Here is a 12,960-nt window from a genome sequence, read left to right as displayed (position 1 = left end):
ATGTCATACCGGTAATTCAGCTCAGATTAATCATTTAGATATTGACCTCAAACCAATTACAAAACAGATATCTATCCCATCCGATCAATTCAAATATTTGCCCTTTCTAATCACCAGCTTCAGATATCTTTTTCCTATCAGATATCTACTGCATCCTATTAAATATCTGCTGCATCCTATTAAGATATCTGCATCATGATCCTTTCAGATATCTGCCTAATCCTTTCAGATACCTGCCTCATCCTATCAGATACCTTAACATTGACTTATCCATACAGATACCTGTCTCATTCTGTCAGATATATAACAGTAATGCCAAATCCTACCAGATATCTACTCCATCCAATCAAATCACCAGCTCATACAAGTCAGTACCCGGTACTATCTGAGCTTTGAGATTTTGAAATTGTCTGTGGTGTATTGATTTTTGCAAATGGTTTGAATATCAACATATATAACATATTGTACTTACTTTATACCATATTTTTCAAAAATTACGGTATGTTTTAGGAAAAGTATATACTTAAACAAAAATGAAATCCAGATGCATAAAAAAGTCACAAAAAACCTTCAAAAAAATTAATTTCAATGTTTTATTATTCTACATTGTATTTGATGTACATTATGACTTTCTGTGCAGGGACTTAAAAGCTATCTTCTTCACAAAAGAGTTGACATCAAGAAGCAACACATTGTAACTCACCATATATACCTGTATCTGATTAATCCAATCAAATACCTTCTCTGTACATCAGATATCTCAATATATCTCAACCAATCATTTACCTGCTCCAGATACCAACTCTGAACCAATCAAACGTACCTGCAGGAATGCGACCAGAACACAAAGAAGTGTCTTGCGGCATCCGTCCGTAAATCGCATCACTGATGACGATTTTCAGCGGCTTTTCGCACCGTAAGATCATTTGCTTCCCATCACAAACTGTCATATTAGAAAAGTCGCCTGCGAACAAATCAGAAAAAAAATCATTAGGTATTACCTTCAATCATTGCTGTGAGATGAAATATGGACTGAAATCTCAAAGGAAGTGATTGTCTGCAGCTTTTGTCAGAGAAGATCAAAACTTAATGATATATGTAGTGTCTAGACTCATGAGTGTATCATTCTATGGAGACATGATTTGGTCTGCCAAACTCATAATTAGGGTCCAGGCTATATATTTTTTTCTTTAATTTCTGCTCTCTGGTCACATACAGTTATATCTGCCAAAACATCTGAGGCATTGAGGGGGAAAAATTACATGTACTTTTGGATCAGTAAAATTACTTTTTGCATGAACCCTCAAAAACTGTTTCAGCCACTTGATTTTCAAAAGGGTGAATTTTTCAAAAGCCTGTGATATCTGTTTTTAATGTGATAAAAAAAGGTTGCAAACCTTAGCAAGTGGCCCTTGTGTAACATTTCTTTTCTTTTTTTATAATGAAAAAAGTTTATAGCAAAGCAAAACGTACTTTAAGCAATTCTCGGCTATATATATCTCTAAGCAGTGAAATTCAATCTGCAAACCCCTGTATGCAATGTAAAACAGAGCCAGAGAGACAAATTACAGAATAAAAGATAATAATTATAAGCAGTAAATTAAATCAGGGTAATTAATCTAGAAGATAAGATTGCTAAGCAGCCATTAATTGCTCTGGATATCCTCCCCATGGTGGGGGGGGGGGGGGGGGGTTCTGGTTTTAGTTGGTTAAATTGAATAGGCTGTGCTCCCAAAGATAGCTCATGTCTTATGATGTATGCATTATTTCTGCTATACTCAGATTAACCAATTGCATTTTAAGACTAAGTACAGAGTACATCCATAAATATGGGAGTCGGGGGAGGGTTGTCAATTTAAATTTCTTAAAAATTTACTTAGTAAAAATACAAAAAATATGCCTTGGACCCCCACACCAAGCAAACTAAAGTATCCTTAAGACCCCTCTCCCCCCCACCTCTGGGTAAAATTTTCTGTATCCGAGCATGGAGAATAAATGTCAATTTATAAAGAACTGATAAAAACATAGAACAAATTTGGAGAAGCAGATTAAATTTTGTTTGTGTATTTCAATGTTGGGGGAATCATTTTCATTCGGCATGGTTACAAAAAAAATTGAAGTTAAATTGAGGGGAACGTTTATCTGAAGACGCGATTACAGCATGTGTAAACAAAATAGTGTTCATATTAATCAGTGGTTTTTCCCCCTAAAATATTCCCCTATCCCTATCACAGCAATGGTAAATATCATGTGTTTACAGAAATACCTGTTCTTTCTCTTTATTTTTCCATGAAAAAAAATCTCATTTATCAAACTGAGAGATGAATCAGGGGAACACAGTTTCCAATTTGTACCATTTTTTAGTGTTTTTATTTTGAGCTTTAAGGATTGCACAGCTATGTGCACTTGGTAGAAGCAAAGCTTTTTCTTAAATCTAAGTCAGTTTTTTTTCCCCAAATCACCGAGTAAAATTAACCACTTATATTTAGAAAAATGATTTGAAATTCCAACTTTTGATCTTCCATGATGGCACTCTCTCTCTCTCTCTCTCTCTCTCTCTCTCTCCATCCATCTCTCAGTATCATAATGCTTCCAGTTTGTAAAGCCTTGAGTCAGACAATTCACACGTTATATGAACATTTATTACTCTATCTATCCTCTTCCTCTCTTTTTTCCTCTCTCTCTCAAGAATTTTCTGTCGTCCTCAGCTTCCCTCTCCCTGAATCTCTTGACGTTTATTTCCACTTCTATAAAACACATTCCTCTTCTTTATCTATCAAATGTGTCTCTTTCCTCTCTAACATTATTTTCTCTCACCCTCTTTTTTACTTTAACACCCACTTCTCTCTCAGTCTCTTTCTCTCTCTATCAACCATTCATTTTTCCATCCCTCTATTACATTTATTTCTCTCGAATATCTTAATATCATTTATTACTCTCTTCACAAAACCTATCCTATAGATTAACAGCTGTCACTCACAGCTTCTCTATTGGGCAGCTACTGACAGAAAAAGGAAAGTTAAGGAAACCTTAAATCATTGCCGTAAGCCACAACTCTGCCCCCAGAAATTAGCTCCTGGCATTAAACTCATCCCCAGAAACTAGATAGCTTAATACTTAGAAAAGCTCATTATCATCCTTAAAACTACAAGATCTTCTTCCATTAAATCATAAAATGTTGTCAGATATTGCCTGACTTCTCCCTTTTTTATTGTCATATACTTAGATATTTCTTTTCGACTGACTAAAGGGTTTTTCAAGTGTATTAGAATTCATTTAAGTTTTTTTAAAAGAAAAATCCATCATTTATAAAGGAGGCTAGAGGGTACATCAATGACAGAATAATGGATCAAAGTCTGCCAACGGTACAATCTGCATGTATAACAAATATTCAGTTTATATTTTATGTATGGTGAGTTGTATATAATAATATATCTTATCACATTTTAGCAATTTCACACTGCAAACATTTTCTGAATTACAGATAAGATTTTTCTTATTTAATGTGTAAATGAAAGAAAATAATACTTATATATTGTTGTAGTGTTATATGACCCATTTATACATATGTCCATATCATAAATATTAAAATTCTTATGTTGAAAGAAAATTATAAATTGCCTCTGAAAGGCAACTGAAGCAGCAATGTGTTAAATATAGTTCCAATTTGCAACCTAACTATGTATTATTAAATGTTATCAAATGTGGTACAGAATATATGAAATTAGTTCTTGATAGACATAGTAGTGGCCAGTGACGATCAAAGAGCAATTGTTAAGCTCAAGCAAAGACAAAATATGGTAAGTTGAAATGAGTTGAATGTTCCAATTGACTCAAGAGTACCTGCAGATCTGTAGCTGTCAGTCTGAACAAATTTGGATGGATGATCTGGGAATTTTTTTCAGACCAAGAGCTACACTAGCCTACAGACCTGCAGCTAACTCAAGAGCTGTTGGAAAAATTGATGTAATTTTTACTGTATTGGGAAGTGGAAACCTTGCAGATAAATATAACTTTCTGGAGTACTGAAGAGGTATACTACTACCTTAGTACCAAGACTGCATTTGTAAGGGACTTTGAAAAACTTGGTTGTTAGAATTTTCTATGAGAACAGCATTAGAAATCTTTGAGCTGTAGACTGAGCAAGTTTACAGAATTTGTAGAAGACTTTGAGAAACTTGAACAAAACAATTTCAAATGTATATAGATTTAGTACCGGTTACCTTGAAGCTTTATATAACTTTCTGGGGTTGCATTTGTAAGAGACTGATGTTATTTAGATATCTTAAGTGTGTGCTGTATCAGAAATTACTGGGGAATTTTTATATTCTTGGACATAATAATTGTCAATGTGTAAAACATTGGATTAAAGTACAGTACATGTATAAGAAACCTTGGAGCGATATACTTACTAGGGTTGCATTTGTAGGAGACTTTGAGATACTTGGACGTCTTGGGACATGGGTCCTGTCTGAAAGTGTTGGTGCTGGCCATCACCTGACATTGTCTCCTGTTCTGGCAGCTATCAAACAAAACCTGCAATTATACCAAAAACACCAACTTAATGAAGTACATAACACACTCTACTACAGACTTCAGAAACCTGAAAGAGCAAGATGAGAGAGCTTAGAGTGTAATTAGCTCCATTCATAAACCGGCATTTCTGTAACTGTTGCAGTAAATCACCCATTTCAAAGCAAGGTAACACAATAACAGCACATTGTATTAGGCCTCTTGTACATGTATTGTAATAAGTTGTATTACATTAAAAAGAACAAAAACCCCCATAAAAACGGACTAACCATATGCCCCTAACATTCTGTTCATCATACAATACATGCACAGCAAAACACAAACATTACAAAAAAGCCATGTGCTAAAGCTAGAAGAGATCTGACCTTAGGCTTTTAACAACATTATTTGGTGTACTAAATATTTTTGCAGAAAAAACATAAGAGCATATGGCCCGAGTCTTAACCCGAGGCCAATCATTCACCCCAATCCCTTGTAGGTATAGAGATGTTTTGAATCATAAACAAATGTTTGACCTTAAGTGACCTCATATATTTTGTGGCCTGCCATGAAGCCACTTGGTTTTAAAACCTTGTGGTTTCTAGAAAAGAGTTGTACCTATTTAATGTATTTTTTTTTTTAGATTTCTTTTTATTGCAGTGTCATGTTTAACTTTAATCTGCTGATGGATTACTTAAGCCAGGATTGAAACAAATTTCCCCCCGAAGCAAAAAAGTTTTACTTATCTAGTTGACAATATATCTTATTTCAAAATTTAATGGCCTAATAAATGTGTCAATCAAACATGACTCATTTGATTCAAAATGTAAATTGACAAGCCTGTGAGCCAATATATCAATGCATGTTTTAAATGATTAATTTATATGTTTAATGCTAGTTAAAATATACATAAAATTATGAACAACTTCATTTCTTAGGTTTTCTTTCATCAGAAAGTTTCATCCATTTAATCTTTAAAGTAGACAAATAGCTATACATATAAGTCAAGCAGCTATATATAATTGTACATGTATATACATGTACATGTATAATTGCACATATTATGCAAATGACTGCACACCAGATACCTTTGATTATGTACATTTGTGCATAATCATATATTCAGTGAAAGAAGATATCATAATATTTTCTCCCTGAGATTTTTGGTCTTGGTATTTTTACACAAGGATTATGTAACAGAAAATGCAACAGCTAACACCTAGAATATAAGTTTGGAGTATGTTCTCTCTTTGAGAAATAGACAACCATGCATCTTCCATGGATGTAGGCATAAATGTCAATGATCTATTTTTCTAATACATGTATTCACTAAATATTGTTTCGACAGACAGGCCTAAATGTTGTGTGATATATGCAAGCCCCTACTATCATTCATTTCAAGTCCAATCAAGACAAGATTATGCATAAGTCATGTAGCTTCCATTTACAACCAAAAAAAAATGACAGACAAATCGTGCTACCGAGAGCAAAATCAATAGCATTGTTAAGGCTGAAAATGCAAATCTTCAAGAATAAACTTTCATTTAACATCCTGGTAGCCTGCTATTACATCGCAAGCTCTGTTGATATTAAAGAGAGAGAGAAACTGTGGAGCATTGCCAAATCTACTTCATCACGAAATTAAAATACAACTTAAGAAAGCTAAATACAGAGGGACTTGTACGATCATCATTAGTCATTAATTGCTGTAACACTGCAGTGGAATGCTTGCATGGTTGTAGTATTAAAAAGACATTTAGTCATGGTTATTTTGAGAACGGAAATTATCGAACATTTTTCATCAGAAAGATCGAGCCACATGAAATTTAGACATATACAGGTATATATGATGAATTTGATATCCAAAGTCGTTCATTTTCTTAGGTCAATACATTATGTTGTAACACTAAGAAATATTTAAATGTGACATTGTATGTTCCTTCTCCATTCACTCCCTTTGAAAAAAAAAACACCCCAAAGCTATCAAATATGCTTCCTTAAAGAAAGAAATCCTTTAGAACTTATGAGGAGATATCTATGATTATACATGTATAGGTAGAAATTGAAATTGCATTCTTACGCTGTAACTAGACATGATCGTTCACAGATAAATCTGATCACATATCTAGAAATGCTTAAATTTAACTTATGACATATACCAGGATATATCACATTTAGACCCCCCCCCTTTCTCTCTTTTTTTTTTGGGATCACTTCTTTGACAATCAATTTCTCTTCCTTGACATTTACTTGTCAAACTGCCAGTAAACTTCCTATATATAGTAGGCTCTTAACGCCTGGAATCATATATATTATATATATAATAAATTGACTTTGCAATGCCACCTGTTACAAAGGTGTAGAAATCTTACTCACCGTAACACAGAAAATGTAAACATAAACATGCACATGGGTATTCCGAAGCTTCATTATGAACGGCCGGCCATGAAATAACTTGTTAAATCTGTCAGGGATAAGTTTTCCCTATCTGCATAGGGCATTCTTTATAGACTCCATTCAATATAAATGCAAACTTTATCACAATGGGTGGGTTTTCTTCTCTTTTTTTTTTTCAATCACTTCCCAGATGAATAAAAAAAAATCACACACATTAGTGAAGAAAGATCCTCAAACCTCCAATCGAGGTCTCATTTAAAGTAGAAGTTCTGTCACTGATAACACAAAAAAAGATTAAACAAAGTTTCAACGAGACTTCATCATGCTGCGCATGTTTTTGCTCTCCTTACAGCATAGTGTTTTACACAGCAAAAGGATGGGACGATCTAACTTGTAAGACCCAGAGGTCCTCTGGCTTGTGTCAAAAAGAAAACCCCAACTAAGTAATCTCCAACACAACACCTTTTCTTGAAGTCCCAATAAATAAATGGCAGGGGGTGCTTCACAGGTTTTTGACTTAAAATCACACAACAATCACAGATTTAGCACAAGCTAATCCCAAGGATGTATCAATAAATCTCGAATTAGTGGTTTTTCTTTCAATATGGACAGACACTTATTTAGGCATCTGGTCTGTTATCTTAAGGTCTCTCATCACAGCAGGGTAGCATCTTACAGAGAGAGTCTGTCAAAATAGGGTCAAGTGGTCAATCTTGGCAGAAGTCAAGTGGTCACTGATTCTTCAATATTACGACTTTCCTCTGGAAAAAATGTCTACTTCACAGAGACAGAAATTTCACTGTGGGAGATGAAAGTTGGTGAGTCCCATGCGTACTGTCACTTCCATAAATTGAAAAGACCTTTACTTTCTCACACACCAAGGGAGCACTACAAGTTGATCCTGCTGCTATAATAAACAGAATATATTGTTCTGGCAACCACCCTTTGCTCTATAACACCAAGTCTATCACTTTATGACAAGAACAATATCTTCTATATCTCTCTATTAATCTCCATGTATCGGCCAACACGATATATACACTGCACCACAGGGGGTTTCTATGGCAATACTTCTGTAGGTTTTTTTTTTTGCGGAAGAATCTTCAGCCAGGCACAAAAAGTAGCCAGTTATTAATTATACTAATTTTTTGCCCAAGGTTTTGGGTTGTTTCTTCACCAAAAGAATGTACCAGACAAAGTAATTTTGGTAAGGAATCCTACAAGTGACAAATTATCAATACTAGAATTTCCCCAGGCACCTAGTGACACTTCCTTTACTTCACACAATGACTGCCTCCTAACCTTTCACAACTACATCTAATGATACTGGCAAAGACAGAGAAAAAATCCAATTCACTTGTCTGTAGGCAGCAGCTAATTTTTGGTCAGAACTCTTTTCGCGAGCCTCAGCAAACATTTCCTCAATCCCTGAAATCTATGCACCGATTAATTATTAATCATTCGAGCGTAATCGTATTTTGACACAAAACTCCCAGGCTCAACGAGTTAGAGAAAAATTTTTTTCCCAATATTTTGGCACTAAAAGATCCAAGCCTACTGAACGAAGAAGACTGCAGTTGAATAGAGTGATGCCACTTTTATGATCTTGAATTCCTCTGATGTGTGAACATGCTTTGCATTCTCTGCATCAATGAACTAAAACTTTTGCATTGATCTTAATCACCTCTTTTTGCAGGAGAAAATCCCCGACAGAATTGATTCCTCAAGACCGCGAGTTCTTTATCGGGAGAGATTCGAATTCCAATAGTTTCAGTTTCCAACATATACTGATGAGTGTCAATGAGTTCAAACACTGGCTCTTGTATTGATTCAGAGAGGTGAGCATTAAAGAACCAGAATATTCCCATTCCAGCAGGTCGTAAAGGTCTAAGTGATCACCTTGATTGCCGATGTCTGCTCCTAAAACCTTGCCTCTTCTTTCTTTCTCTCTCTGTTGAAAGTTGTTTGTCCTTGGAAAATTTTATGTGAATGAACCTAGATTTTGGAGTCTCAAGAACTTGCTAGAACAACCTGCAACTGTGCCAACATACCTGCCAATTACGCTTGCACTTTTAGAACTTTTGAATGCATGCATTCAACACATTGAAGGTAATTCGTACGCTAAATTCTTTGAGGTACAGATGAAGAATAAAAAGTTCATAGGCTACAAACCCTTGCTTGCTTTTTCATCATTCAGCATTATACAAGTCAAGGTCAGTTTTTTCTAATGCTCAATTAAGTTTTTAACAAAGAAAGTTAGAGTGAAAAGTTTTTCCCTACCACAAAAGGTCAACCTTCACAGTCAATTTGCAAAACTGTATAAAAAAGACTATAAAACCCAACAAACATTGCTTCAATGTAGAAAACAAGCCCGCAAACTGATGAAAATCTGATGTTTGATGTTGTACGTTTCAGTCCATTTGTACCCTTGATTTTGGTCTGAGGGCCTAGCTATTATTTTAACTTTTTAGTCCTTCCCTTGCCCCCATTCACAAATCTATCTGCTGGAATGAAATGTTCCGATATGATCCCCCTAAAATTGATGATTATCCACTCCCTAATCCTTTCCTATAGAATCCAGGGGATCATCTTTCCCTCTGTAGCGATGGTTGAGCTTTACAACAGGATTTAAATTTCCTCATTAGGTCCACAAAGAATGAAAGGCATAAACAGCTCTAGCATGTCAAAATACATTACCACCATGTTTTTTCAGTAACTCCAACACTAATGATATCTTCACGTGGATCTCCAATAATGTAAAGTTGGACTCAAGTTTTCTGGTTTTTATATTCAGAAAACCAAAAAATAACTCCGTTTAAATCCTTGAAAGCAACTTAAACATTTATGAGGTTATAACTGTTTTCTCACTTCTAAAGTCGTATGTTCAATTGACATGCACAAGAAGTGACTGGCAGTGCCAATTTGCTGCATTTAATTAAGACAGGATTTGTGAATATAGTGTCTTTCAGCTTGACCGTCAAAAGTCCAAAGTTCATCAGGTGTGAAGAAAGTAATTTCTCTGAATATTCAAATCAAAATCTGAGCAGAATATGATAATAGCTCAGTGTTCTCATAAGACAATTCACAGCACTCCAAAAAGAACTTCCGTCATGGTAGTATGAACTGCATGTATCCTTAAAACTTTCATTTAAGTGAAAGGACGATAGGATTAATAGAAATTCCTTAGCTCATTTACAAGGTCTTTGGAATTTTTTCCATTCCTTCTAGATCAACACAGCAATTCACACACAATGGGGGTAGGCCCAACAAATCATTCTCCAACTGATCGGGGGACACACTCCACAATGGGTGACCAGGTCCTCCCACAGAGATAGTCTTAACTTTATACCCAGACTACTGCCCTAGTGTGTTAGCTTCCAATCGAGGCTGGTCGTCCCTCTAATCCACTCCGCATTCTGATCTCCTAAAACATTTACCTGTTTCCAATTTGTAAATGAGAAACACAACACACCTTTGTGATTAAATGCTGAATATAATTTTTTTCCTCCTTGAAAATATAAGCTGATTTCATTTTAAATGTAAGAAAAACAAAACAGTTTTATTTTCTTATCAGTTAAAAAGGCCCTGATCAAAGTCACCTTTTATGTTGCAAGAAGTTAAGCATACTATTGTGTATTTTTGAAATTAAATATGTTTAAGCTCAAATCAATACATGTACAGATGTTTAGGAGTGATAACGGAGCTTTTCAAAACACCCAGGATTGTGCATTTAAGAGCCTGAAATATCAAAGAATTTAAAAAACAAATAGAGCAAAAAGTCAAACTTAAGCGATAACATTTTCCAAATTGCATCATTTACAGACTATTCATTAAACAACGCATTCATTTCTGCTACTGTCTTGTGTGACATTTACTGCATGGGTATATTACCTGTATTGTTAATTAGTGTGAAAAAAAATCTTCAATTGCATTACAAAAACTGGGACTACATTATCAGTTTAACAAATCTGTAATCTTTGTGTTACTAACTCATTTGGAAAAAAAGATTTGTGAAGTTTATTTAGTTCTCTGTCAACACACTTAACTTCGTTATCACTGCTCTACAATCATCTGTCACGACCCTGGAATTCAGATATAGCCTCCATTGTGTATCAAAATCTGATAACAAGGGAAGTCACTCTTGCAGAATGCAATGTTCTCCTAATTTTTAAATATACCACTGGAGATAGATGGAAACAAAATTGTAAACTTGAGGAAATAAGAAATGTAAAATATCAGGAAATGAGGATTCAATATTCTTGTAAAATGATTTCATTGAAAATTGAATAAAATACCAAAACAATTACAATACCTGGTATATTAAAACCAATGAAAAAAGAAATGATTATGTACATGTACCTGCCCTTTTAATAAATATTTGTGTTAAATAAATTTATATTTGCTTAATGCAGAACTTTTTCGTATTTCCAGCAAGCTAGATTCACTGTAAATTTTATATGTACACATTTGAAATGATTATGTAACCACCCTTTAAATACATATTGGTGTTATAAAGGATATATTTTAAAGCATACATTCCCCCTATTTTCAGCTGCCTAGATTTACTGTTAAATCATATTCATCATTGAATTTCTGGACAAAAGAATCCTACCCCTATTGGAAATTGAATTATAATCAGTTATTAGAACATTCTTCTCTCTCTCTCTCTCTCTCTCTCTCTCTCTCTCTCTCTCTCTCTCTCTGAGACAGACTCTCTCTCTCTAATAGCTGTCATAATTTCAGCATGGCATACAATGGGACACCTCTATTTTGTGACATAATCTCTTTGAAAAAACAATAAAATTTTTGTTAAATCTCATAATCTTATAATTTTTCTTTCAAAATGCATGTCATTTCTTAGTAACAGTGTAGCCCAATTTATTATAAAGCATCAGCTACAAATCAGTAAGTCCTCAAAACCCACTGGGGCTTTTACAATTCTAAACTTTTAAAAAAGTTTTTAAATGTATTCTTTGGAATGTTACAGGTGAATAATGAACAATTTGAAATTTAGAAAAAGTGAGTATGTTTTTGAATATGATGTTTTGTGTGATCCACAGAAAGATCTCAAGGTGTCCGATACCACTTTTAAGAGGAAAAGTTCCACAAATGTGTACACTGTCATCTTCCCGCTTTTTGCCCATCCATTTCAAGGAACACAAACCTTTATCACTGCATTAACTTTTATTTATGGCCCACATACAAGGGTCACCACACCAGAGAGCCCCGATTCCTTGATGTTCCCACACCATTCCTCACACCTTATATAGGAGGAACACAGGTTAATACACCTTGGCCTACATTCATTTAGAGAGAGTTAAATCAGTAAAGGGTGAAATATTTTGGGGGGGAGTGTTCAACATGGGTGTTTAAGTGAAATCATTCAAAATACTGACCATTCAACCCTTGCCGCCATCAATTTGAATGTTAAGATGTTTATCGGAAATAAAATCTTGAAGCAGGTGCAGTCAAACTTAAAAAGACACTTTCCGAAAAGAACCCGCAAAACTGTAATGATTGCACAAGCCTTAAAAAATTACTGAAACTAAGACCTTTCAAGATTCAAAGGTTTGGATTACACATCCAAATGTTTACAGAAGATCAAAACTGCAATATGATCTAAGCAGCACAAAAGCAACATGCAACAACAACCCAGGATTCAGGAGTGTTGAGACAGAGACTTGGAACTCCTTATTTCAGTGTTCAAGTGTAATTATCCTGTTCAGACGATGACATTTTGGAGAATTACGTGAGATAGGCGATGACATGATGCAATTTCTGTTACATTGAGCTGCATGCTGTCCATAAAATGGTGGACACCGAACAAAAGCCTGGCTCGATGATGCTGTCATTTCATTGTCTCCTAATGATATCCCTACCTGTTACATGGAACTTATCAAGATAAGTGTTTATTACCTGTAGATTGCAAAACCTCCCCCAAAAAACACACAACACTGACTAAGAGAACTTGAATCTGAGGGATGAAGAAACGAAAGGTCTTGGGGTTTTTCCACATGATTCAACATTGCTCAATGTATCAAAGAGTATTTA

The 12,960-nt window shown here is 34.8% G+C and overlaps 1 protein-coding gene across 2 annotated transcripts in view; it reads right to left on the bottom strand.

The window, feature by feature from the left end:
• The window catches only part of LOC105346546 (protein eva-1 homolog C), a 40,157-nt gene that overhangs the window by 6,940 nt on the left and 20,257 nt on the right, over nt 1–12,960 (bottom strand). The window contains exons 1-3 of one of the 2 annotated variants that reach the window (XM_011455173.4): nt 6,889–8,608; nt 4,413–4,536; nt 824–964 (exon numbers count right to left, since the gene is read on the bottom strand). In XM_011455173.4, coding sequence (XP_011453475.2) covers nt 824–964; nt 4,413–4,536; nt 6,889–6,942 — 319 coding nt within the window. In that variant the 5' untranslated portion in view covers nt 6,943–8,608. Of the gene's footprint in view, nt 1–823; nt 965–4,412; nt 4,537–6,888; nt 8,609–12,960 lie in introns of those variants that run through there. The other variant, XM_034478145.2, reaches the window with a different exon arrangement.

This window comes from Magallana gigas, chromosome 9, assembly GCF_963853765.1.
Source record: "Magallana gigas chromosome 9, xbMagGiga1.1, whole genome shotgun sequence".
Taxonomy (NCBI): domain Eukaryota; kingdom Metazoa; phylum Mollusca; class Bivalvia; order Ostreida; family Ostreidae; genus Magallana; species Magallana gigas.
Note: the sequence above shows the minus strand (reverse complement) of the source record. Positions and strands in the feature narration are given on the sequence as shown.